At 34.9% G+C, this 26,564-nt stretch overlaps 1 protein-coding gene across 2 annotated transcripts in view; it reads left to right on the top strand.

Annotated features, from left to right (window-relative positions):
* The window catches only part of VWDE (von Willebrand factor D and EGF domains), a 79,111-nt gene that overhangs the window by 45,536 nt on the left and 7,011 nt on the right, over positions 1-26,564 (top strand). The window contains exons 14-26 of one of the 2 annotated variants that reach the window (XM_032287077.1): positions 1,411-1,566; positions 1,654-1,758; positions 3,261-3,375; positions 6,273-6,523; positions 7,513-7,732; positions 9,062-9,199; positions 12,725-12,865; positions 17,314-17,880; positions 19,266-19,361; positions 19,445-19,540; positions 20,594-20,689; positions 21,271-21,366; positions 23,503-23,598. In XM_032287077.1, the coding sequence (XP_032142968.1) occupies positions 1,411-1,566; positions 1,654-1,758; positions 3,261-3,375; positions 6,273-6,523; positions 7,513-7,732; positions 9,062-9,199; positions 12,725-12,865; positions 17,314-17,880; positions 19,266-19,361; positions 19,445-19,540; positions 20,594-20,689; positions 21,271-21,366; positions 23,503-23,598 (2,173 nt within the window). The remainder of the gene's footprint in view (positions 1-1,410; positions 1,567-1,653; positions 1,759-3,260; positions 3,376-6,272; positions 6,524-7,512; positions 7,733-9,061; positions 9,200-12,724; positions 12,866-17,313; positions 17,881-19,265; positions 19,362-19,444; positions 19,541-20,593; positions 20,690-21,270; positions 21,367-23,502; positions 23,599-26,564) is intronic. The other variant, XM_032287078.1, reaches the window with a different exon arrangement.

A 26,564-nucleotide genomic window follows, 5' to 3' on the forward strand; every position in this document is an offset into this window, starting at 1 on the left:
TCTTCCTCTACAACAGGGAAACCACTGATAGTGCTGCTAGGCCAGACCCTGCACACCCACTTAAACATGGAGGTTTGCAGCTTACTCTTTTGATCATTAAATCTTCAAAAACGTAATTTCTATTAACTGAAGACAAGAGTAATCACGTTTTCCTTTCCTTTTCCTGCTGACCCACAATACTGAAGCATCAACATGCTCCAAGACAAATTCTGAGTGGTTGAAAACATTTTACAGTCATAAGTTTCAAAGAAAAATCTAAATCTAAATTTTGGCAACAAAATATAGCTTTTGGTTTCCTACATACTTACAAGTACCCAGAAAATTATTTTGGCTTCTCCTCCTTTGACACCAATGCATTTTCAATACTGAAAAAGAACACTTAAAGTGTAGCTTAAGCATGATATGTCACTGAGTTAGTAAGTAGGGTGAACTAGATAGAATTTATTTAGTTTCAAATTACTAATAATCTAACTTGAGCAAAAATAGTTGTTATGATGATAATATATTTCTTAGAGAATCAAGAACAAAAATGTAGCTGAATTCTCAAGAAAAATTTTAAACTTGGGGATTGAACACCGTGAAGACTCAGTATGTGTGCATTTTGGTGTGTGTGTATGTTTCTATCAGTTCTGCTTTTGTCTATGGGCTTTGTTTTCTCATATCACTATATACTGGCTTTCTCTCCGTAGTGAAAAAATGGTCACCAACCACTTCATAGTTTGTGTCTTACAACTCAAGCCATCAGAGGTTGAGTGACATGATGTTTTTGTGGGTATAAAGTTAAAATATTATGAGTAGTTGAAATGTTGGCCTAGCTTAGGTCAGCCCCTGTACCAGTTAAGCATGGTCAGGGAGGTTGGTCATGTAGGAATATGAGAGGCCCTGTGGGAACAGTTTCAAGTAGAGGTAGGTGATGGAAGCTTTTGCAGGAGAAATGAAGGAATTTCTGGGCAGCAAATCAATCTGCTATGTGTCAACTACATAGTCAAGTGTGTTTCCTCTTGCTACAAAAGTCATTACATACTGGCCAATATGGTAACATATATATATGTATATATAACATATATAATATGGTAACATTGGTAACATATATATAACATGTATAATATGGTAACATTCGTAACATGTATGTGACATATATAATATAGTATATATGTTTGATATGTAATTCTTTGATTTGAACCGCCAAGAAATGCATGATTTATTGGGAGCAATTTACATCATATTAATATATGTACACTTTTCATTATTCTGACTAAAACTCATTCCCAATGTGACTTTTGTTTCCCTGTTATTTACTACATTATAATAGGCATATATTTAAAATTAATGTTTTGATTATATGTAATTTACTAGCAAAATATTCCGATAATTTAACAGAGGTTAACTGCTTTCTCACTATGTCTTCAGTATAATAACAGTGAATGGATGCCTGGAAAACCCATCTATACACAGACTGTTTTCCAAAATAGCAGAGCTGTTGATTGTCAGCTGCCCATTGATGTTCAGCAGTTTGATACCATAGATCTGGTGGGTGAGAAACCAATTGGGAAGTGGCAGTTGAAGGTAAAAAACAAAAAGACATCTTCATATTTATATAACATTTCAGAACATTTAGAGAAATCATCTCATTATAGAACTATTATGTTACAGGTATCTAATGATGGTTATAAATTCAGTAATCCTAAAATAATGGTCATATATGATGGTGCTTGTCAGGTTTGTGGTCTCTATAAAAATGACTCATGTACTATAAAGGTATGTATTTCTCTCATTTATTTTCACATTTACATCATAGGTATTTCATTTCTTTTGCTGTTGGCACATTAATTGTAGTTTTCCACTTTTGTGTCAGAAAGAGTAATAGAGAAAAGCCTTCCTCAAGTTTACATTAGGTAATTGAAATTGTTACTCTGCCTGCAAGGAAGAGATTTCTACCTTTAACATTTGAAATGGCAGATTACTTCTAAAAAATTATAAGAGGAAGTCCATACTGAATTATTGACTACTTCACTCCTACCTGCATTGTTTTTTCAGTAGTAATAATGATTTTCTAATAAGATATCTCACGTTGTTACCTAGTCTCCTTTGTGGCAAATGACATACATTTGGTTAAAATTTGTAAAATGTATAAAGTTAGTATTTACATGGGGAGTATTTCTTGGCAACTAAGTTTATTGGAGCATGTAAATACCTGCCACTTGATGGATTACAGAACAGCAGCACAGCCTGAGCTGAGTTGCAGTCACCTTCTTCTTAATGTGCATCCAGCCTAGCGTATTTATCAAAAGTGCTGTCCCATGTGGGAACTGCTGACTTAACAAACACGGTGGATATAATATCGCTTGATTCTTCAAAGCTGAGTTGCATACAAATAATATTTATAGACATGAAAAATTTTAAGGCATTATTTTTTCTAAGTTTAAAATTTGTTTTCTTGAGATTAGCCAACAGATCAAATCTGATTCTCAAAAATCTTTGAGAAATTGTGTGATTTTTATTTTTTCCCAAATATTCTATTTCCATATATCCATAAGTACTTTAAAAATATTATTATTCAAGATTATTTTCTTCTCCTGGAGCTATTTCACTCTAACTTTTGTGTTTTCCAAGGGCTATTAAAGGAGATTTTTGTAAAATGAGCTAAGTTCGTATCTCCTGAATAAAATTTAGTCTTCTCCCAAGAATAGTTGCTCCATTTAATGTTCTTTCTGTGCTTATGAGCATCTCTTTCAAATGTTTTGTGTAATGATATCCATTATCAAGTGTGGACAATTATGCCATGGATCCAGTTTAGTTGGCTATGTTCATAGAACATAGTGGGCTGCTAGGGAAATGGAAGATAACTATAAGCAAATATGATTTTATGAGTTGTGGAGGAAAAAAAGAAGTTGGTTTTATTTTATTTTGAATAGAGCACTCCCAGGATGAGTTTAGCAGTGGAAAATACCAAATGAGAGATTTCCTCGCATATTATTTATAAATTATAAGCTATAACTTTGCAGAGATAAAACTTATATGTATTTTTATTACCTCCAAATTGATCAGTTTTATAGATATTTGCATATTCAGGTAATTTATTTTCTAATAAGCACTTATGATTGTGAAGTATGAAAAATATTTCATCTTCAAAATAGATGTATATGCTTTTACTGGAATCATCAGTACATATACTGCTATCCTTCTATGTACAGTTTTTAAAATATACTAGCTGTAGCTGTACTTTATTGATGTTTTCTTTTTTAAAAATTTTCCATTAGGAAAATGTTTGCATTATTGATGGACTCTGCTACTTTGAAGGAGACAAAAGTCCAACCAGCCCTTGTTTGGTGTGTAGACCCAAAATTTCAACATTTACTTGGTCATTTTTAGAAAGTAAGTTATTCTTTATTAATTCAAATGTTTCCTGTACAACACATTTTTTAAAGTGGTTTTCAGCCAGAAGTTATGTAAATATGTTTAAAATGAATGACCTCTGTGTTTAATTTAGCTTCTCTCCTAACTGCAAAATTTACTTTGAGGTTATAGGATATTAATTTTAATATTTGATTAGGAAAGCAAATGTGATTTATTTTCTTTATTTTATTTATTTATTTATTTATTTTACACCGTGTATCCTCTTCATTCTTCCCCCAAGCAACCAGTTTCTCCTCCTCTGTCCCTGTCTTGGCGACTAGAAACCAAGAAACCAATAAATCTGCTTTACCCCCTCTCATCTTTCACATTCACTAGTTAGCAAACAGTGGAGATTCTGCCCTGGGAATATGTTTCAGATTTAATCTCCTTTTCTCTGTCTCTCATCATCTTCCTTCTATACTAACATCATTGATCTCTCTGTCACAAGTTCCTTTCCCCTCCTATTTTCTAACAATCCTACATAGTCTTAAACACTTCATTCTGAGTAAAATATCCGATGTTATACCTCCATGTTTGAAATTCCTGAGTGCCACCCTCCCCACCCCTGATGTTGCATTAAGAATAAAGGACACATTTCTTAGCATGCTATACAGAGCTCTCCATACCTGTCCCCACTGCCATTATAACATCCAGTTACAAAAATATCTATTATGTCTAATATACCCTTTTAACCACACACAAAAAAATCTGTTAACCAATTTTTAGAAACTATCCTTTCTTTTCTTTCTTTTTTTTTTTATGTCTCTATTATTAAACACAATTACAGGCATACCCATTTTTAGAATGCATTCTAGCCCGGGCAATAAAGCAACACCCCTGTTCTCTCTCCCTCTTCCTCTTCCTCTTTCTTCCTTTCCTTCATTCTTTTTTTTAATTCTTTCTCTTTCTTTCTTTCTCTCTTTCTTCCTCTAAAAAAAAAAAAAAGAGAGAGAGAGAGAAGCTTTATCTGCATTTACAGCCACTCCCCATCGCTAGTATTACCTCTTGAAAAAAAAAAGCAAATGTGATTTATTAATGGAAGAAATGGGAATTGTTAATTCAGTTGCACACAATTACCTGTGCTTAACCTTACCTCTGTTCAGTTTTGTGACATTATTAACCATTTAAGCTCAAAGGCCATGGATTCAGCACCTGTTAAACAAGGTATCCAGACTCACTAATCTATCAAGTGTTTTCCAGCACTACCATTCTGTGGTGTGATGAGTATCATATTGGGTACAGATAATCTTTGTTTCAAACAATATCCCAAATTATAGTCATATGCCATATAACTTCCTCACTTTCATAAATACAGCTATGTTGGTTCCATTTAGGTGTCTAAATTCTCTTTCCTCATGGGGAGACCTGGCATTATTAGAGACAACAGGACACAATTATTCCCTGGCCCCATGTAGTTTGTTTAAGGGAGTCATACAACTTTAGATTTATACAATGCTTTGTAATATCATTATAGTTGTATGTGCATATTTCATTACCGTGTTTCATTACATTTGCCAAATGATTCACTGCTTAGGCGTTAAGACTCATAGAATGCTGTGGAAAGCCAATGAAAATTTGAGGAAAAATACAGTGAAAGAGATGAAAATACAACTTCTGAATTGGTGCTTCTGTTTTTGAATGGCTATAGTTTGACTGATTGATTCATAATAGTCTCATAGTGTTCAAAGTCATAAAGAGTCATGAAAAATCATGTCTTTTAAATCTCTCATATTGAGGATGAGGAAATTAAGATCAACAAATTAGTCTGCCTGTGTAAGGCTATGCAGGGGCAGAACAGGAGCCAGAACTATAGTCTCCTGACATTGGTGCTTCGTGGATGCAAGCAGAGTGTTTGTACTCAGTACAATGCAATGGGGCTATTTGTTCCAACTCTTAAGCCAGGGGGCTGGAAATATAGACATTTTTTTTTTCATATAAGACAACATAAAAAGAGTAAAAAGAAGTTTTCTGTTGTTTCATGAGTGTAAAGGGAACTCTACCTGTCCCTTAAAATAGCTCCCTTTTTGGGGAGAGGGGGCAGAGTCTCACTCTGTCTCCCAGGCTAGAGTGCAGTGGCATGATCTCAGCTCACTGCAACCTCCACCTCCCGGGTTCAAGCAATTCTCCTGCCTCAGCCTCCTGAGTATCTGGGGTTACAGGTACCCACCACCATGCCTGCTAATTTTTGTATTTAGTAGAGACAGGGTTCACTATGGTGGTCAGGCAGGTCTGGAACTTCTGACCTCAGGTGATCTGCCATCCTTGGACTTGCAAAGTGCTGGGATAACTGGTGTGAGCCACCATGCCCAGCCTGAAATAGTCACCTTTTTAGTGTGTTCACTCAGCCACTGAATGAACCTCTGAGGAACAGAAGATGAGTATGACTCATGGCTCCCACGTGGTACAGCTGGGAAGGCAGGTATAGAGAGAAACATTCAGAGGAGCCAAAGAAACAGGGCAGTCATGGGCAGTGAGGGAGGAATAGAGAAAGGGAGTAGAGGGAGAAAGTGAGACTGAAAGAAACAGAGTGCAAAGCGTTCACAGCCAGAGAGAGAAAGAGAGTAGAGAGGCAGTCAACAGCAAGAAGTAAGTTACAACAGAAGAGGCGCAGCCTCCAGTGTGGACGGTGGATGTGTAGCTGTATATTCTGTGCCATAGCCAAAGTGCTTTTCATACTTTCGTAGCAATGCTCCAGGTCTCGCACCTGTCAGTTACTTTCACATGTCTAACAATGGAGTTGAACTTACTGAGAATGTTTAAAAAAAAAATGAAAGTGGCTAACAGAACTTAGCAGAGTTCAGTCTTTATCAAAATGCATGTCTTTGTGGGAGCTCTCAGAAGCACACAGTATAAAGTTAATGTTTTCTCTGTTACAGACAACCAGCCCCCAGTGATTCAAGCATTGCAAGACAAATTGCAGACATTCTATGGTGAAAACTTTGAGTATCAGTTCGTGGCCTTCGATCCAGAAGGTTCAGACATCCATTTTACTTTGGACTCTGGTCCTGAAGGAGCGAATATTTCCTCTGCAGGGCTTTTTATGTGGAAAACAGACTTACTAACTCCCCAACAGTTTACTCTACGCCTTAATGATGACTGTGATGCAGAAACTAGAGTCCTGATTGAGGTAATCTTTATAATTACATAAGTGTCACTGGATTATTTTGCAATTTTAACGAATTTATTTGAATTTAAACTACAAACCATATTCCTAGTTGTAAAGACCAACAAAATTATTAAACATTGTATGGGAAATTGCATTGCCAAAACTTTGGCTATTCTTTGTAAGAATATAAAACCTTAGAGAGAGTCTCAAGCCCAGAAGCACTGATCTAAATTAATAATTTCTATACCATTTTATTTGATACTTCACTATGACAAGGATAAAGAACTCATTCAGCTCCACCTTCATGAAAAATCTGTGATTAATCTAAGATTGATAATTATACCTTTTTCCTTTGAGTGAAAGGATCTGAGATGTTGAATTAGAAGTCAAGATTATAAATACGACTTGAGATAACTAATTGGCAGCTATACCTCCTTTCTTTATTGACTTTTTCTTTTGATTATGTCAGTCATGAGCACTTAATACACACTGTTTATGTGTCCTTTATTCATTTGAAATTGGTAACACACTTTTTCACTGAAGTAATATCATAAAGAGCAGCTGTGTTCTATGCCGTATTAACCCGGTAATTCAGGAGATCATTTGCTCTCTAGATTTGTGAATAACCCAGGTGACTAACTGCTTTCCACTTTAATGATTTTTTTTTAAGTTGTTCTACTTGCATGATAGAAATTGATCCTCTTATAATATATATTTTTTAGAAAAATTATCCTTAGCATTATATTGTGGTTATGCACCTGGGAGTGGGCATAATTGCCTTATTAAACTATTTTTAATACTATTTTATGTTACATGTATGTGTGTGTGTATATATGTAATATTACAATATGTTTAACATGACAATAGAACTGATAACAATCAGTTATTGCAAATATAAGCGATTTGGTCACACTTGTACATAAATACACATGCCTGTCATGATTTCTGGGGCATAAACTGAAAATAATTTTATTGAAAAATAAGACATTTCTTTTTTTTTTCTTTTGTAGGTGACTGTGAAGTCTTGTGATTGCTTGAATGGTGGATCATGTGTGTCTGATAGGAAATCCCCTCCAGGGAGTGGAGTGTACCTGTGTATCTGCTTGCCTGGCTTCCATGGCAGTCTTTGTGACGTGGCCATTAGTGGGTGCCAATCCAACCCCTGTGGTCTTGGCAGATGTATTAGTGGTTTTCATAGTTATTCCTGTGATTGTCCACCTGAGCTCAAAGGTAAGTTTCTGCTCCTCATAAACAAATTAGAAAGAAAAGCTCCTTAAAACATTCATCTATAGATTACTCAAGCAAATGTGTGGCCCTAAAGATTTTAGTACAAATCCTTACAATTTTAATCAAAGCTATTACAAATGCAATTACTATCTATATCCCTTGATTTTGCAAATTGTGAGTTCCATACAGTATTACAATTTTGCCAATTTTTATAACTGTAATAGCAACATAGGAACCTGTTTTGCAGGTTCTTAAACATTTCTACCTATATTTGGTAGGGAGAAATGTATTAAAATGTATTACTACTAAGATATGGAAAAATAAAGGAAGTATGCCAGGGAAAATATAAAAGTTGTCACTTCAGAGAAGTTTTACTGATAATTCATTGACTTAGAAATATCATGGTAAAAAGCTGAAATCAAATGAAATGTTAGCATATCACTAACTCATTAAAAGTCCTAAAATGTGTGATTATAGAAATAAATATATAACTGCCAACCTTTAATTTCCCATGGCTTTTTAAAAACTCATATGAATATTTTCTTTATGTTTAATAGATGTAAATATTTAATAATTAAATATCTAGTTATTGAGCTGATATTTTTCCTGAAGACATCTATTTTAACATTGCAGTGGAACCAAGCAGCATATGTATGTGTCTTCTAATTTTCTTTAGCATTTTAAAACAAAAATTTTATCATTTGGAACTATGAATGTAGCTCTCTTTTCTACTCCACTGTAGACTATACTTAAAAGAATCCATATGTTGATTGCCTCATAAATTTTATTATAATAAGGTCTACCATCCATGTATGACTGGATTTACTCATTCAGATGAGTGGTTCAGCATTTCAAACAGCACCACATCAACTCAAAAACTTTTATGAAGGACATACACACTTTTGTAACACAAACAATTTTCATGAATTTTCACAGCCAGGGCAATAACTAAACAATTTGTCCTTAAGCTAAACAGAAAACCATGCAAAGTAAATTTTAAAAATCACTGAATTTTTAAAGTTTAAATTACTGCTGTAATATGAAACTTTTTGCCTTAAATATTAATGGAATTCTTAACTCATTTGCAAAAAAAAAAATCTTATATACTTGAAAGGTCTGGTTTAATATTAAATTGAATATAATTAGTGAATTTATATTTGATTATACAGTAAGTTTTAAAAACAGCATACTTCTATCCTCATAATGTATAGCAGCTCTTTTGTGGTTAGAAGGACAGACATAAAAAGCAGGAGAAGTTATATAATGAGTGCATTGAACACATGATATTTTTCAAATTAAATAATTTAAGCTCTTGATCTATATTTTGTATAGGCAAACATTGCCAGGAAGACGTTGATGAGTGTGACTCCAAGCCTTGCTTTGAGGGAGTAGAATGCCTCAATACCTTTGGTTCCTATCACTGTGCTTCATGTCCAAAAGGATTTTATGGTGATGGAAAAATATGCCATGGTAAAAGTTCCTACTTTGTGCTATGAGATTTTTTTTTTTGCTGCATTTAATTATTATTATTATTATTATTATTATTTTTTGAGACGGAGTCTTGCTCTGTCGCCAGGCTGGAGTGCAATAGCACAATCTCAGCTCACCATAACCTCTGCTTCCTGGGTTCAAGTGTTTCTCCTGCATAAGCCTCCTGAGTTGATTACAGGCATGCGCCACTATGCCTGGCTAATTTTGTATTGTTTGTAGCCATGAGGTTTCTCCATATTGGTCAGGCTGATCTCAAACTCCCGACCTCAGGTGATCCACCTGCCTTGGCTTCCCTAAGTGCTGGGATTACAGGCATGAGCCACAGCGCCCAGCCACATTTAATTAATTCTAATTGCACAGTTCCTGTTTTCGACTTATGTATTTATTCGGTATACATGCATTATGTGTCATGCACTGAACTAGATATAGAGGATGCAAAAATACATAAGACAAGCCCTCTGACTTAATAGGTAGAGTGTAGTAGCAGGGAATATGACTAGTAATTACACAGTACAATACGGTGTTCTGTGTCTTTTGATAGACTTCCCAAAAGGGCTAATAGGAATACTACACAGGGAATCATATCTACCTGGAGAAATAATGAAAAACTTTTTTAAAAGGAATTGACTAGACTATACTAGACACATGAGAACTGAATCTGATAGATCAGGAGAGAAAAAGGCATTTTAGTTAAAAGCAACAGCAGGAACGAAGGGACAGAGGCAGGCAACATCCCAACACTCCTTTGCACCCCTGTGAATAGTTGGGCGTGCCTGAAATATAGGAAGAAAGGGGAGCTGCTACAAGAGTTGAATCTAGAGAGGTAGCCAGTAGTGAGATAACAGAAAAACCGTGGAGAGAGACTCTCTTAAAATTTTGAAGTAGTAGAGAAACATGATAAGGTTTACATGTGAGATAGTTTAAGGAGTAGTGTGTAGGATGGACCACCTGTGGGTAAGCAACTGTGTGAATCTAAAGGTGGGAAAAAGAGTTAAGAAAATATTTCAAATATATAGGAAAAAGATAAAGATATACCAACCTGAGATAAGGTAATGATGAAAGAGATGGTAAAGAAGCAAGTTGATAGTACTTTTTCAGTGATTGGGATTAGTATGATGAGAAAAAAAGATTCATTAAGCTTTAAGTATTTAATTTTAGTGAATGGGTGTGTAGAATTTGCATTTGCATTGCTATGGACAGAAGTGTGTCCCCCCAAAATTTGTATGTTGAAGCCCAAACTCCCAGTGTGGCTGTATTTGGAGAAAGGAAGTAATTAAGGTTAAATGAGGTTATAAGGGTACAACCCTGATCCTGTAGAATTAGTGTCCTTATATGAAGAGACGCCAGACAGCTTGTGATGTATGGACATATCAAGAAAGTGGCTGTCTTCAAGCCAGGAAGAGAGCTGTCACTAAAAACTCAATCAGCCAGTTTGATCACTTTGATCTTTGACCATTGAGCCTCCAGAATGGGAAGATAATTTCTGTTGTTTAAGCCTCCCAGTCCATGATGTTTTGATATGGCAGCTCAAGCTGACTAAGAAACACATTCAACATAATGGAAAAATAAGTTGTTTTGAAGGGGAATTATAATGAATTCAGTTTGGATGCACAGAAGCTAGGGTTACTACAGAATATTCATGTTAGCTCAGAAAGGAGGATTAAGTTGAAAATGTAATTCTTAGAATCATCATCTATGTTATAGAATTGTCCAGGAAGAGCTCTTAGATTTAGAGGAAAGTGGACAAAAAAAAAATTGGTGGGCATCAACATTTTAAAAGATTAAAACAGAAAAAGCTGGCCAGGTGCCTATAATCCCAGCACTTTGGGAGGCCGTGGCAGGCGGATCATGAGGTCAAGAGATCGAGATCATCCTGGCCAACATGGTGAAACCCTGTCTTTACTAAAAATACAAAAATTAGCTGGGTGTGTTGGCACACGCCTGTAGTCCCAGCTACTCGGGAGGCTGAGGCAGGAGAATTGCTTGAAACCGGGAGGCAGAGGCTGCAGTGAGCTGAGATCGTGCCACTGCACTCCAGCCTGGCACCTGGTGATGGAGCAAGACTCTGTCTCAAAAAAACAGAAAAAGCTAAGTTATAGAAGACAACGTGGAAGATCAATACCGTTGGTTTAATTAAGTGAATGGGACGCTCTTTGATGACAAATATGTACTAAGGAAACAGCATCATCTTGTGCTTCAGATTGGGCTAAGCCTGTCTAGCCCTACAGATATGAGTGACACAGTATAGGATGGTGAGGGGAATTCTGTACTTACACTTCTCACACTTACCCCTCAGTATCACGTCCCTCATATTCACAACTTTCACTCTAACAAGTGACCTAGCATTTTTCTTTCCCAAACAAACAGGCCCATTTCTTCAATAAAGCCTTCATTCAGTGGCATTTAAGAGAAAAAGAAATTGAACCAAATCCCCTTACACATGAGTGACTAAACATGCTTCTGAACATTTTCAGAGTAACTTGTGTATTGTAGGAAGGCATTTATTAATACAGAAGGAATTTTAGTTTTTGAGACAAAGTCTCACTCTGTCTCCAGGCTGGGGAGTGCAATGGCACAATCTCAGCTCACTGCAACCTCAGCCTCCCGGGTTCAAGCGATTCTCCCACCTCAGCCTCCCGAGTAGCTGGGAATACAGGCACACACCTCCTTGCCCAACTAATTTTTGCATTTTTAGTAAAGACGGGGTTTCGCCAATTTGGCTAAGATGGTCTAGATCTCCTGACCTTATGGTACGCCTGCCTCAGCCTCCCAAACTGCTGGGATTACAGGAGTAAGCCACTGCGCCTGGCTGTTTTCTTAGTTTTATGATAGGTACCAGAGTCAATGAATATCAACATGAATAAAGCAGTTATTCTTGAGGTTATTGCTAACTAGTGGGGCACATCAGAGTCAATAGAATAAAGGGCAAATTTCTGTGTGAGAACCCAGATGGACAAAATTGATTGGGTGGGTGAATGCAACTGAAGAAAGGTATATTAACTTGGGCTGCCATAACCGATTGGGTAGCTTAAACACAGACATTTATTTTCTCACAGCCCTGAACGCCGAAAGTTCAAGATTAAGGGGCCAGTGGAGTTGATTTGTGCTGAGATCTCTCTGGTTTGCAGACTGGCTGTCTTCTTATCAGGTCTTTCTTGCATGTGTGTGCTCTCCTGTTATCTCTTCCTCTTTCTGTAAGGACACAGTCCTACTGGATTAGGGTGCTACTCTTACAGTCTCATTTAACCTTATCTGCTCCCTTAAAGACCCTTTCTCCAAACATTCACATTTAGGAGTAGGGCCTCAACACATGAATCTGGAGGGGTGGGGACACAATTCCGTCTACACCAGAAAAGTGTGCAGGAGGGATGACATTTAAGCTAGTTATTTAATCTAAATTGCAGAGTTTAACCCAAGTGGCAGTTGTAGTGTATGTTCTTATTTGGGGTACTTTGATTGTATAATAATTTAAGTCTAATCTGTTTTCCTTGTTCTTATTTACAGTTGAAACACAGTTTTTAAGTAAGTTTACTACACAAACTGTGGTTCTCACGAGATCTGATGAAAGTGTAAATAAGGAAGAGGATGATAAAAATGCCCAAGAGAGAAAGAGGTATATTAAGCCAACAAATGGAAATTCCCTTAGTAAGTAATGGTCATAGTTAGAAATCTAATGACAAGTAATTCCTCCTCTTTGTTTTCTGGAAGACCAACATATTTATTCCTTGAGTATATTTATTTTTAGAAAGATCATCTAAGGGTTATATAAAGCTGTTTAAAATTTATCCTTTCTCTTGCTAATCTATTGAATCACCTGGCTTATTATCTTTTTGAAAAATTTATTTATTATACTCTAAGTTCTGGGGTACATGTGCAGATCGTGTAGGTCTGTTATATAGGTATGCACATGCCATGGTGGTGGTTTGCTGCATTAATCACCCCGTCATCTACATTAGGTATTTCTCCTTAATGCTGTCAGTCCCCAATCTTCCCACCCCCTTCTATGTCTCCCCTAATTCCCCACCCCCAACACCCCAGTGAATGATGTTCCCCTCCCTGTGTCTGTGTGACTTATGTTTTAGAAAAATGCATTTATGTCCTCTTATGAACAAAGCATCTTTTTTTTTGAGATGGAGTTTTGCTTGGTTGCCCAGGCTTAAGTACAGTGGTACGATCTCTGCTCACTGCAGCCTCCACCTACCAGGTTCAAGGAATTCCCTGCCACAGCCTTCTCAGTAGCTAGGATTACAGGCACCTGCAACCATGGCCCTGCTAATTTTTGTATTTTTGGTAGAGACGGGATTTCACTATCTTGGCCAGGCTGATCTTGAACCCCTGACCACACGATCCACCCTCCTCAGCCTTTCAAAGTGCTGGGATTACAGGCGTGGTGTGAACCACTGCACCTGGCCAAACAAAGCATCATTTACAGTGAATGCAGAGAAGCTTATGGTTGGAGGTGACCATTTCAGACTTATATTTTATAAATCCCTGGAAACTGGTCATCCAGTATCTGCTCAAACCCTAAAAGTGATTAAGAAGTTCACTATTTCACAACGCCTTTTCCGTGTCCTGGCGCTTTCTTAATAGCTCTTAGTTGGTTCAATAACATTCTGTGATTGTCTTCCTAAAGTTCTCATACATTCACATTGGCTTCCTTTATGCCTTTACATTCTGTAATATCAACCGTTATTGTGAATGGGATATCTCTCAAGATATTTTTGATTCCTGGAACATAGGAAATGAGTCTTGATTTTTGTATTGTTCCTCTGTTACCTCACTGAATACTCGCATGCACACTATGGTTTATGGTGGATTATATTTCTTGATTTTATTGGCAGACTAATTGTTTTTTGAAAATGAGGAGTTTTGTTTGCTATTCTTATTTACTTCCTTGTCTTAATAGTGAGATTTAATTTATACTTATAATGTGCCAGCACTAGGCAGACATTTTTTGTGTCTTATTTCATTCAATCCTCATAATAGCTATTTCCAGTAACTATTATTATTTTGGTTTTACAGATGATTAAACAGAATCATAGATGGGTTAAGTAATGTGTTCAGATTATGGAGTTTTAAATAACAGAAGAGAGAACTGAGCCAGAGCAATCTAACTGAAGAGACCAGGGTCTCAAATTTACACTGTCATTGTAGTGTAGTGTACCCCTAGTATAAAGCCTGTCGGGAAGAAAGAGCTTTGTTAATGGTATGGGAATTCTTCTCATGTTATACTATTGACCATGATATCACTGTAGTTTCTACTAGATATCCTTTATCCAATTAATGAATCTTCCTTTTATTAGTTGCCTTTTCAGAATTCCTAGTTTTAAATCAGGATTGGGTTATAAATGTTATCAAATGCTTTTTTGGCATCATTTATTACTTACCGTAATTGCAATTAACAAAGTTTCTTTAGACTAATTTTCTCACAATATTTAAAATCAATAATTAATGCATATTATATTTCAACATCATTTTATATTTTCCGTATTGTCTTTATGCAATTACATAATATAATTATGTTAATAGATACAAGTCTAATCCTGATATATTTTTCTGTAAAAACACTGCTACTTTAGACTTGCTAGCATACCATTTTAATTTTTTATATAATGTCACAAATATATTGACTATATGATTATGCCACTTTAAAAAGTGTTCATAAAACTTTTCATCTCTTTTTGTGCATTGCTGCAGTTTTGAAAATACTCTTTCCTTGACTGTGGTAAAATTTTTTCATTAGGCGATCTGTCCTAGCATAATTTGGGGGAGTAATTTTGGATTGTTTTTCTATTTCTATCAACATTTATACCTCCTCTTGAGTCAATTTGCTCATTTATATTTTGCCAGAAAATCATGTGTCACATTTAGATTTCAAATTCTTGTAAACAATTATAGATAGTACTCTTGTACAATTTAAAATTGTCTTCTTGTATATAGCTTTTCAGTTTTCTCATCTCCAAAGTTGTGTAGTTGTATCTTACCACTGTTATTGTTTTTGATTTTTCCTAGATAGAAGTTGACAAAGGTTATCTATTTAATTGGGTTTCTTTTTTCAAATAATCATTTAGATTTGTTTTTCTGCTAATTGCTATCCTTTTGCTGCCTTTTCTATTGATTTGTAGGAGTACTTTATATATTATGACCACCTCATATATTCTGATCCTATACATAATATGTGCTTGAAATTAGCATGTTTATCTCTGGGATTAGCCTTTATCTGTGTTTTCTTTTTATATTAAAACGTTAAAATTGTATGTAATCAAATAAATATATTTTTAAAATCTTTTATTTACAGCTTCAGTTTAAGGATCTCTCAAAGTTTGTTATAAATATGAACTTTATATTCTCTTTTAGAGCATTTATTATTTTACATTTTATATTTAGTTTTTAATCCACTTGAAATTTGTCATTTTATGATATGAAGTAATGGTCCAATATGTTTTTTCTTCCAGATGAATAGCAATTATGTAGTATCATTTATAAAATAAGCCATATTGAATTTAAGTAACATATTTTTTCATTTAAAGTCCCTTATATGTTGATATATTTCTGAGCTTTCTATCATGTTATTATTTTCTAATAGTCTTTTTTCTATGCCAATAATACATTGTTTTGATTAGTGTGGCTTTATACTACATTTTAATATGTATAAGAACAATATCTTCTCAGGATTCTCGTATTTTGTAATTTTTATGATATCTCTGATTTATACCTTCATAGGAACATCAACTCATTAAACTTCAAAAGAAAAAATGTAACATACTAACATTCATTTGCTAACATATGCTCTTTTCTTACTTTCTTCAGTGGTAATTTTTGCAATCTGAAGTTGCAGTTCTTCTTTGCTTCTTTCTCCAGTTCTGGCAATAAACACTCTCTTAAGGAGAAGGTGCATGTAAAGCAGTTTGGTTCTGGAAGGAGCCCCCTCTGTATACAGAGGCTTATGGAAGAGGACACTGACTTGGCGCAGATCATCTGAAGCAGTTCTCCTGGGAACTGTTAGTCTAGGACCCTTTGGCTGCATTTGTTGACTTATTTGTGCTTACTTCATTGCCGTTATTTATGTTTGGGGCTATATTTGGTGCACTCTTGTTTCTATTAGTCTGAACATATATACTTTTTATGTTTCAGGAAGTTCTCACATTTTTCAAAAATTTTTCATTGCATTTGTTACCAACTATGTTAAGGATTATTTTTGTGATTTGGCTTGGTTTTCTGTTTTTATATTTTAAAACCTTTAAGAAGAGCTTTGGATGAAGACAGTGCAAAATCAAGCTCTAAGTTTGCATTAGACAGTATAACAAGAAAAACTTGTCTAATGACTGCTTAAGATGTGTTCATACTCTAAAACTCATTAGATTTTCCCATATCAAAGAAGTAAAAATGTGTTATAAGGAAATGAAGTATTTTGGCAGGTAGAAATAAATAGTGACCACCCAAAAAAATGTGTAAAAATGTTTTAATTTCTAGCTGGGCAACCAAGATGGAGACATAAAATCTCATTTTATCATATTGGTAAAATTATTAGAGCCATGGTTGTTTACCTCTCATGTAAAATAGCGTTTATATAATTTTCCAATTTTTACTTACACATTATTTCCTGTCTTCTTTATACGCAAAATTACTTACTCTTCTGCGTTTCTGCAGGCTTCATTTTTATATTTGTCGGCCTTGTAGTAGTTCTCAATGATTGTGTGTCCTAGTGAGTGGCTCACGTGTCTGTATCCTTGACAATATTCTAACTTGCTCAAGGATAGGGGCTGTGCTTTCCTTTGTTTGAGGCTCATGTGTATGAGGTGATCAACAAGTATTTGTTAGCGATTTCAAAATCTTAATTAAATAAATGATTGTACTTTAACTTTTATGCTATTTAACATACTGTGTTATCTTGTCTACCCCAAAACATTATAGGCTCCTTGAAGGCAGAAACAGTGTCATGATTTCTTATTAGTACACAGCTCCTACTACATACAGTGTTAGACATGTGTAGATACTAAATGAAGAAATGAATTACTTAATGTAAAATATATCAGGTAGAGAAGACTATTAAGAAATGCTGCTAACTTTTAAAAAATTTTTTGGTTATGCAGGTATAAATTTTCAGCCACCATCAACAGAATATTCACTAATTGGTACAAGATTTACCCAGACTCCTGCTACTATCAAAAAGTTATTGTGCACAACCAACATCTCCTGCTTGTCACTAAAATCAATTACAGCTCAAATGGATAATTCAATAAAGACTGTTTACCATCAGATATCAGGTTTTGAACATGTGGATCATAGTCTCAGTACAAATCGCAGTTTGGATGAGTTGGAAGTTTCTATGAAGAACAGTAGCTCTTTCAGCATGAGCCCAAACAGCACCCATGGCAAAGCAAAAGGTGATATCCAGAGCACCATCCAAACAGAGACAGGAGGGTATAATTCTCAAATTAGCAGGTCTCCCCAAGGTGACATACAGTATAAAGAGGAGTTTGTGTCATCTGTTACCAAAGCAATCACTATTTTGCCAGAAAAGTTTGGATCAACCAAAATATCACCTTGTGCAGACTTGCCCTGTTTTCTTGGTGTTTCCTGTGTGCCAAGCTCAGATGGTCACTTCAAATGTGGACGCTGCCCTTTTGGGTATTATGGAGATGGTATCAATTGCAGAGGTAGTATGGAAGTCTTCAGAATATAAAAACAAAATTATCTAATTCAAGTTTAAGTAATTAAAAAGATATATTTTTTTAATTTACTAACTTCTATTTATTCTGCTTAGTTCACTTATTTCTGTTTATTTTATTGATCATTTATACTGTATTCTTATCACACTTTGAAAGAACAAAAGTGGACTTTCTGAGTTTTTTACTAAAATCATGTTAATATTATAGAGTATTACAACTGTATATGTTACAAATATATTTGAGTACTTTCTGTGTTCCAGGGTCCGTGGAAACATTTTGTATCAACTGTGTCATATAAGCCACATGAATCTCACATATTGGGGATTATTTTTCCCATTATACAGATGAGAAAACAGCTTTGGAGTACCAACTGAGTTTCCCAGCATTAATCAGCTAAGCAGATAAAAGATGTCAATGTAGATCTGATTAACATTGTGATCTGTGCCCTTTTCAGCTCACAGCGGGTGGTTAGCCCTTCAGATTCCTAATTCTGGTATAGTTGCTTATTTGCATGAACTAGGTTTCTCTGTAACCTCTCCACCTCTTTTGAGATTATAGCAAATTGTCTGTGACTTTAATTTTAACGGCATTGTTTCTGTCTTCTCACAATTATTAACATTATTTTCTCTGATGAAAATCAAATGTTTGACTTTGACAAATTAGAAGCTGTTTTGTTTTATTGTTTTGCTTTGTGTTTTGGCTTATTTGAGACTAAACTTAAGCTGGGAAGTTGTTGGAAATTTCTTGTGTTCTCAGTATTATCTAGAGGGACTTAGGATTTCTTTTTTTCTGTAGGAATAATAATAGTAACCTTTAATACCTACCTGCTTATAATATAAAACACCTTATTATTAACAAATAGAACAAAATAACCTGATGCATTTCGGTTATCTCAGGAAGTGTTGAATGCTAACTGGAATATATTAGGTAATTAGAGAAATTTAGGAGATAGTAACCTATTAGTTTATGATACATTCCTGGCATCTTGCTCTTTGAAATTCTGATTATCCTTGTCATTCATCAACATTTAGCAGATTAGTATCTGAAATTCCATTGAAACTTTCATTTGAAAAGACACTGTAATCCCATGTATGATTAGCTGCTATCTCCAACATCACGTTCTGCTTTGGGAGTCATTACCACATGTGATGGTTCTTCCTTACCTTATTAATCATTTTTCTCCATCATGCTAGTAGTAAAACAAATATAAAGGGGAAAAATACAATTTTATGGATAATTGTATTGGTTGTTGTTTAACAGTAGTATCATACTATTCAAATTTCAGAGACTTTTGCTTTTATTATAACTAAGTCTGTGGGCAACATGCATGATCTGTATTAGCAATTAACCTTTTTTTCCTTGATTTTTTAAAGCCATTTGTAGATATCCATGTGGAAAAAGTAGAGAGTGTGTTGCCCCAAACATCTGCAAATGTAAACCTGGTTACATTGGTTCTAACTGCCAAACTGGTAGGTAACATCGTTCATTAGTTTGCATGATAAATTTTATTTGGTAATTGATATGTCTAAAACCTGGGCTTTATTTTGTACAGCTCTTTGTGACCCTGATTGCAAAAACCATGGAAAATGTATTAAGCCTAATGTTTGTCAGTGTCTTCCAGGACACAGTGGAACAACCTGTGATGAAGGTGATCATTCAAATTAAAAATCAAATATAGGCCTAAACTATAGCACAATAGCTTTAAAAATCATTTTACAACACAATTCAGTTTTATTGTATATATACTAAAATATACTTATTAAAGCTGGTATAGTATTAAATTTATACTTATTTAAAATACTTACTAAATATAACTTATTTGAAAATTCCAAAGAATTAAATTTCTGAAATCAGAGATTCAAGGAGTAATAGCTTATTTGTTGTTGGTAAAATTATCCTCTAAAATGATTTGAGGTTTAGTTATAAGGTACTATATCTCTACACTTGATTTTAGCCAAAAGGCCAAGAAGCGATAGGATACTATATCTCTACGAATATTTTAGCTTTAAGCAAAAGAAAGCTGTTGAATGACCTACAAAATATGGTTAAATGCTAAATAATTAGAAAATGTAAAGTAGTAAGAAGAAACCTAAAATGTGAATTTTAAAAAATACATCTATAGCCATATAATTGCATTGCTTTGTTTTAAATCTTAAGTGGAAAATTATGAAATAGCATTCCTAAAGTGGATGATGCTTTAAAGAAATAAGTTGTTTATTTTAAAATAATATTTTAAAAGGTAGTTTGGTAGATGGTACATATAATTATGAATAAGCTGAGAGCCATGTTAAATGTTTTTATGGCAAGGCAACTTACAAATTAACAAATTAAGGTAAATTTAGTTTGAACTTCCAGAATCATTCAATCAAAATAGTATAGGAAAATAACTATGGAAGTATAGGAAAGCTGTATTTGTAAGGCAGGAATATGTAAGTTCAAATCTCACTTTTCACAAGAAGGCTAGATCGTATATTTCCTTTCAGTTAACAAAAAGTTTTATAAATCAAAGCATGCTACTGATTTGTAAGTGTTTCCAGTGTGAATTAATATAGTCAGTTTTATGGATCTAAATTTTGTAGTAAAAGAGAACTACATATTATAAATTGTTCTTACAACAAGATTTTATTGTGATGGTGCTTTATAATTATAAACTGACTTTAAAAATTAAGAACTGACTTAATAACACAATCTGTATCTGCAGAACATTGTAACCCACCTTGTCAATATGGTGGCACATGCATGGCTGGCAATCTCTGTACTTGTCCCTATGGTTTTGTAGGACCAAGGTGTGAAACAAGTAAGCAAAGCTTTCCTACTGTCTGATATAATAAAATTGCTTCTTTGAATAGTTGATGGCCTTAATGCTACATGAAATGAACCCTAACTCTAAGTAAAAAACACACATTGATGACTGATGACAACAGTTACCGTCTTGCATAGCACTGGGATCAACCACAGCGGCCAGCACTAAGATAAAGAAGTTTGTTTTCGGAAGTAACTATTGCTTTGATGCTATCCATGACCTTTCTTTGAAATAACAGGAGTTCGAATTTGTTAAATTGCATATAAATTTCTTTTTAAATTTATGTCTATGATTGCTTTCATCAATAACTAATAATTTTCCTAAATAGCCAACTCTTGTTTACCACTTGGCTCAATGTTTTTCTATTTTTTCTATCTCTATTAACCAAAAAAATAAAATAACTGAATGTGAGAATCAGAGAGTATTTCAAGCCTGAGTATAAATTATATTTTATCTTTCTCTCTGATCTAATACATTAGCAGATGTGATTGGCAGTTATGAGTTAGCTAGCTAAGAACCAATAATATGACTACACCAAGCCTAATCATTCTTTTCTCTTTGTTCTGTGATCTCAGTGGTTTGTAACAGGCACTGTGAAAATGGAGGCCAATGTCTTACACCAGATATTTGCCAGTGCAAGCCTGGCTGGTATGGACCCACCTGTAGTACAGGTAAAACTGAAAATATTTTCAGTGAACATATCGATTAAAAGTTAAAATATGCCAATGTTCCGAAGATGTGCACCTAAGAAGTGCACCTAAGAAATATAAAACTGACCTGACAAGACAGGTATGAAGCTGTTATTTCAGACAGATTTTTAGAACTCTTTCTTCTTCATTACTTTTCTTTTTATGTGGAACCATATGGTGTCTTACAGCTTTACTGTTATCTTAACCAACCAATACTTTTTTCCTTTTATATTTCCCTCATTCACGTACCTTATGGTGAAGAGAAACACGCTAAACTTTCTAGATTTCTTTATAGTTTTTCATCACAGCACAAACATCCTATTTCATTAAATATCTAAATAATTCTGAATTAAGTAGACACCCTTCATGTTATTCCATGTATTAGGCTTGGTGTGTGTGTGTGAGTGTGTGTGTTTTTTTTTTCTTGAGACAGAGTCTTGTTCCATCACCCAGGCTGGAGTGCAGTGGCACAATCTCTGTTCAATGCAACCCCCGCCTCCTGGGTTCAAGTGATTCTCCTGCCTCAGCCTCCAGAGTGGCAGGGATTATAGGTGTGCACCACCATGCCAAGCTAATTTTTGTATTTTTAGTAGAGACGGGGTTTCACCATGTTGGTCAGGCTGGTCTCGAATTCCTGACCTTATGATCTGCCTGCCTCAGCCTCCCAAAGTGCTGGGATTACAGACCTGAGCCACCATGCCTTGCCTAGGCTTGTTTCTTTGGCAGCAATGTTTGCAGTGCTCTGTGTTTGAGATAATTCATTATAATCTAATGACTTTTTTCTCAGTGAAAATGTAATTCAGTGTTTATAGCTGGCCAATTATTTGTGAAGCATGATACAAGTGGAAACAAATGTCTATTTGATTTTTGCCCTGATTTCAACTAGCATATTGTTAGTGACAGAGACATGGGATACAATGATAAAAAAGACTATGGTACAAGCTGAGTTATGATGAGTAATGTTATTGAAACACAGTTCCTTATAAGAGAAGGGAGAAATTAATTTTGGCAAGTGGAGTGAGGAGGAAAATAGAATTTGTAGTAGATGTTGGTGACTGGGTAGGATGTAGGGCAGAAAATGAAATTGGGCATGCCTTTCAAAGAAAAACAAAAAGAAAGAAGCAAAAACAAAGAATGATTTGAATGTGCTAGGACTTGAGTGCAGTTAATATCTATTGGTATGGACCCACCTTAGTAAAGGTAAAACTGGAAATATTTTCAATGAACATGTCAATTAAAAGTTAAAATATGCCAGTGCCCTGAAGACACGCACCAAAGAAATATGAAACTGACATGACAAGACAAGTACGGGTATTCAACTAGGCTGGGCATTCTGAATTCTAATCATAGCCTCCACATTCTTAATAGAGCAGGCGCAGCGTCATCTCTGAAAAACACTGCCACTTTAAATTCCAGTTCCCTTTCTAGTCTCATGCATTTCAAGGAAATCACTTCTCTTCTCACTACAAGCAGCCAGAAAGAGCAAATAGTAAAATACAAATAAGACAGCTCTGGCACAGAGGGAGGTGGGGGCCAAAGTCTCTTGAGTAACTGCCAAACTTCACCCTCATACAGTGGGCCTTAAAAAGCACATTTTTTTTTCCTCTTCAGGGGCAGTAAGATAGGAAAGCTAAAAGCAGATGCTCGAGATACGCCGCAGAAAGATGTATGGGAACAGACCTACATCTCTCCCTCCCAGATAAGCACAGCAGATACAGAAACAGTCCAAACCTGTAATAAACTCTCCCACCCTAAATCCTTAAAAGCCTTTAGTCTGTAAGAGTTAGCCTCTGACCTAACGCAGCCAGTAGGTACCTCTCAGGTTTGCTTTCTCTAAAATAAATCTGTCCTGGCTGGCAAGCCACCTTTTCCTGTTTATTTCCTTTCTGTAATTCTTACAATTCTTAGTTTAGTGTTATTTGTAAACTTAATGAATATCATTTCAAAGCAATTATCAAGTTATTTCATTCCTCTTATGTTTGGCCAAGTCTAATTAATTATAGGATTTACTTGCAGTAAAAATAAAATACTTGATTATGCACCATTTTGTACTTCCGTGCAGCTTTCATTTTTTAAATAATAAAACTTATGGTCTCTTTTCCTCCTGCTGTTCATTAGCTTTGTGTGACCCTGTTTGCCTCAATGGTGGTTCGTGTAATAAGCCAAACACTTGCCTCTGTCCAAATGGATTCTTTGGTGCACAGTGTCAGAATGGTAATTATTCTTTCTTTGTATGTAAAAAGAGCAAATGGAAAGTTAGACATTGACAGAGCTCTGAGTAAACATGAGATAAGTTTCAAAGCGAAAGATGCTATTATCTTCCCCACAATTCTTGGGATGTTTCAAGTATCTCTACCAAATTACTTGCTTACAAAAAATATATCAAACTTATTGTGAAAAATGGTTATATTTACTCAATATATGTGAAACTCAGACCTTGGTACCTATCTGTGCAGTTTTATAAGACCCAAGATGTGAAACAAGCTAAGTTCTCTTGTAGTCTGTTGTAAGGAAATTGTGTCATTGTTTTTGCCTACACAGCAAAAATGTTTGATTTATTGTCAGTCTACTGTTTACCATTATCCCATAATCTCTTTTCCCCTTAGTTTCATTAAACATTTATGAAGAATCACCTGTGCATAGCACTATGCAAGAAGATACAGAGACGTAAAAATGCATCGTTTCTCTCTGTCACGGCTTATTATTTTAACACTTTCCATCATATAGTTAATGTTACACGTTATTTTCAGAATAATGGGGATGTCTTGAGGGTATGAATTAATGTCAATCAATAATATGTAATGTGCATTTTCTGTATCTTCATATTTTTGAGTTTATAAAAAAAGTAGAGTTGAATTTTACTATAGAACATGTCAGAGTATGTCCATAATTCCTAAAATTTATATTTTCCTTGCCGTGATGCACTTTGATTTGCAATTCCATTTCTTTTATTTTGGATGTTGGCTAAAATTCCTAGGATGAAAATAAAGCAGAAAAGGTGCCATCATGCTAATGCAGGATATATGGGCATAGTAAATGAGTTCCTGAAATAATTCATATTCCTTTGAGGAAACAGTTTGAGAAACAAAAAGAAGTAAAGACTAAGTTAAGGGAAATCTTGAAAACTAGAAGACTATAGCTAAATCCATGTTAAAGAGTTACATATGTAGCTTGAATGGAGAACGTAAGGAAGGAAATGAAAACCTCACATCTGTCATGCTACTTGAAGTAGATGTAAGAATAGTAAAAGTTCTTTAAAATGTATATGCCAGTTGTATAAGTGGATAAAGGAAGCAATCTTTCAATTATTAAATTGAATTAGAAATTATCTGTTGAATATATTCCATGCTTTAAGGGTCACAAAACAGATTATCATTGTGAGAAGAGAGTAGGTTTTAGAATTAGCTTACCTCCACAAGTTTCTAGCTGGTATGTAAATTTACTTAAAGCCTCCATGCCTCAGACTTTCCTGGCTTTCAAGTATGACCTAGACAGCGGGTGTGACATGTAATTCTTATTAGATCTCGTCTTCCTGTGAGCCTAAATGGTGGGAAGGGAAGATGGCAGATACATTGAAAGTGACTGAATAAAATTAGGTAGAATATAAAGTCATATGAAAAACATATACTGTGTGCACTATAGGAGTTTAAAAATGGAAGATAGAAATTGATCTAGAAACAACACAAAAAAGTTAAACTACTAAACTAATAAGCAAGGCTTAGGATGTATGGCTGGAGAGATGATGAAATACACCCTCAAATTTGCTTTACCTCTTGGATTTCACATGGAGAGTGAATGCCAGTTACTTAGCTCACTCTAGGGTTTGGTGACAGAGCTGTATGAGGCCTACAGAATCTCATAAATATATGTGGAGGATAGATTTTTCTCATAAACCTCCTTTTCCTAATGTGGGATTATGGGTAGACATGGCCAAGGCTAAATTGTGTGCCCTTTGTATGTATTAATTGTTTGGGTTTTTTGTATAAATATTTATTTCTACACTCAAGTTTTTGTGGATAATTAATTATAGCAAGATTACCCATCATAAATAATTTGTGGAGCTTTTTTAAGTTTTAAATTCCTAACCACAGGCATTTCCTGTAGAGTTTTTGAAGTAGAAAATATATACTTTTTCTAATAAATGATAATAATCTTAAATTTTATGAAAGATAGGGAGCAGAAAACATAAGAACATTTCTTCATCAGTAAGAAGTATCAATAAAATGTCACAGAAATAACAGTAGACTCAAGCATAAACCAGAGAAAGTTTAGCCTAAAATATTGGAAACTATCCGCTTGCTAAAAGCTTTCAGTTGTTTTGCTATCATAAAGTTCTACATTATTTCCATTTAAAAATCAATTTGAAAACAGAATTTTTCTTACAATGTTTGGAAATAAAGCATCTGTTAATGCAAACTGGGAGTCAGTCTACACTAGTCCTATTTTTTTTTTTTTTTTTTTTTGAGACGGAGTTTCGCTCTTGTTGCCCAGGCTGGAGTGCAATGGCGCGATGTTGGCTCACCACAACCTCCGCCTCCTGGGTTCAGGCAATTCTCCTGCCTCAGCCTCCTGAGTAGCTAGGATTACAGGCATGTGCCACCATGCCCAGCTGATTTTTTGTATTTTTAGTAGAGACGGGGTTTCACCATGTTGACCAGGATGGTCTCGATCTCTTGACCTCGTGATCCACCCGCCTCGGCCTCCAAAGTGCTGGGATTACAGGCATGAGCCACCGCGCCCCGCCCACTAGTCCTATTATTAATACCAGTTAATTTGAAATTAATTTTTAAAATACAAGCTAACATTTATTTAATTATTGTTTAGGAATAAATTAAATTTTTAATTTTCTAGACAGGTTTGCCTGTGTATTACTTCAAAGAAATGCCTGCATTTAATTTTCATACCTGGAAAAACATGAAGTAATCATAACCATCTATAAAATTAATATAGCTTAACGTCTGAATTTCATAAAACAGAATTATCTACATAGGAGCTACCAGTAAGATATATTCAAAATTATCTAACAAATATTCTTAACAAAGCCAAGGATTTATTGTTAAAAGGATTTTTACCAAGCATTCACAGGAATAAGTCACATATAAAGCTCTGCCTTCATAACCTTAGTAAGTATTCAAAAGCTAATTTGAGTGTTTTCTAAATATGTTAAAATTATTGAGAGT

Source organism: Sapajus apella, unplaced genomic scaffold, assembly GCF_009761245.1.
Source record: "Sapajus apella isolate SASKATOON/1434 unplaced genomic scaffold, GSC_monkey_1.0 scaffold19, whole genome shotgun sequence".
In the NCBI taxonomy this organism is placed as follows: Eukaryota; Metazoa; Chordata; class Mammalia; order Primates; family Cebidae; genus Sapajus; species Sapajus apella.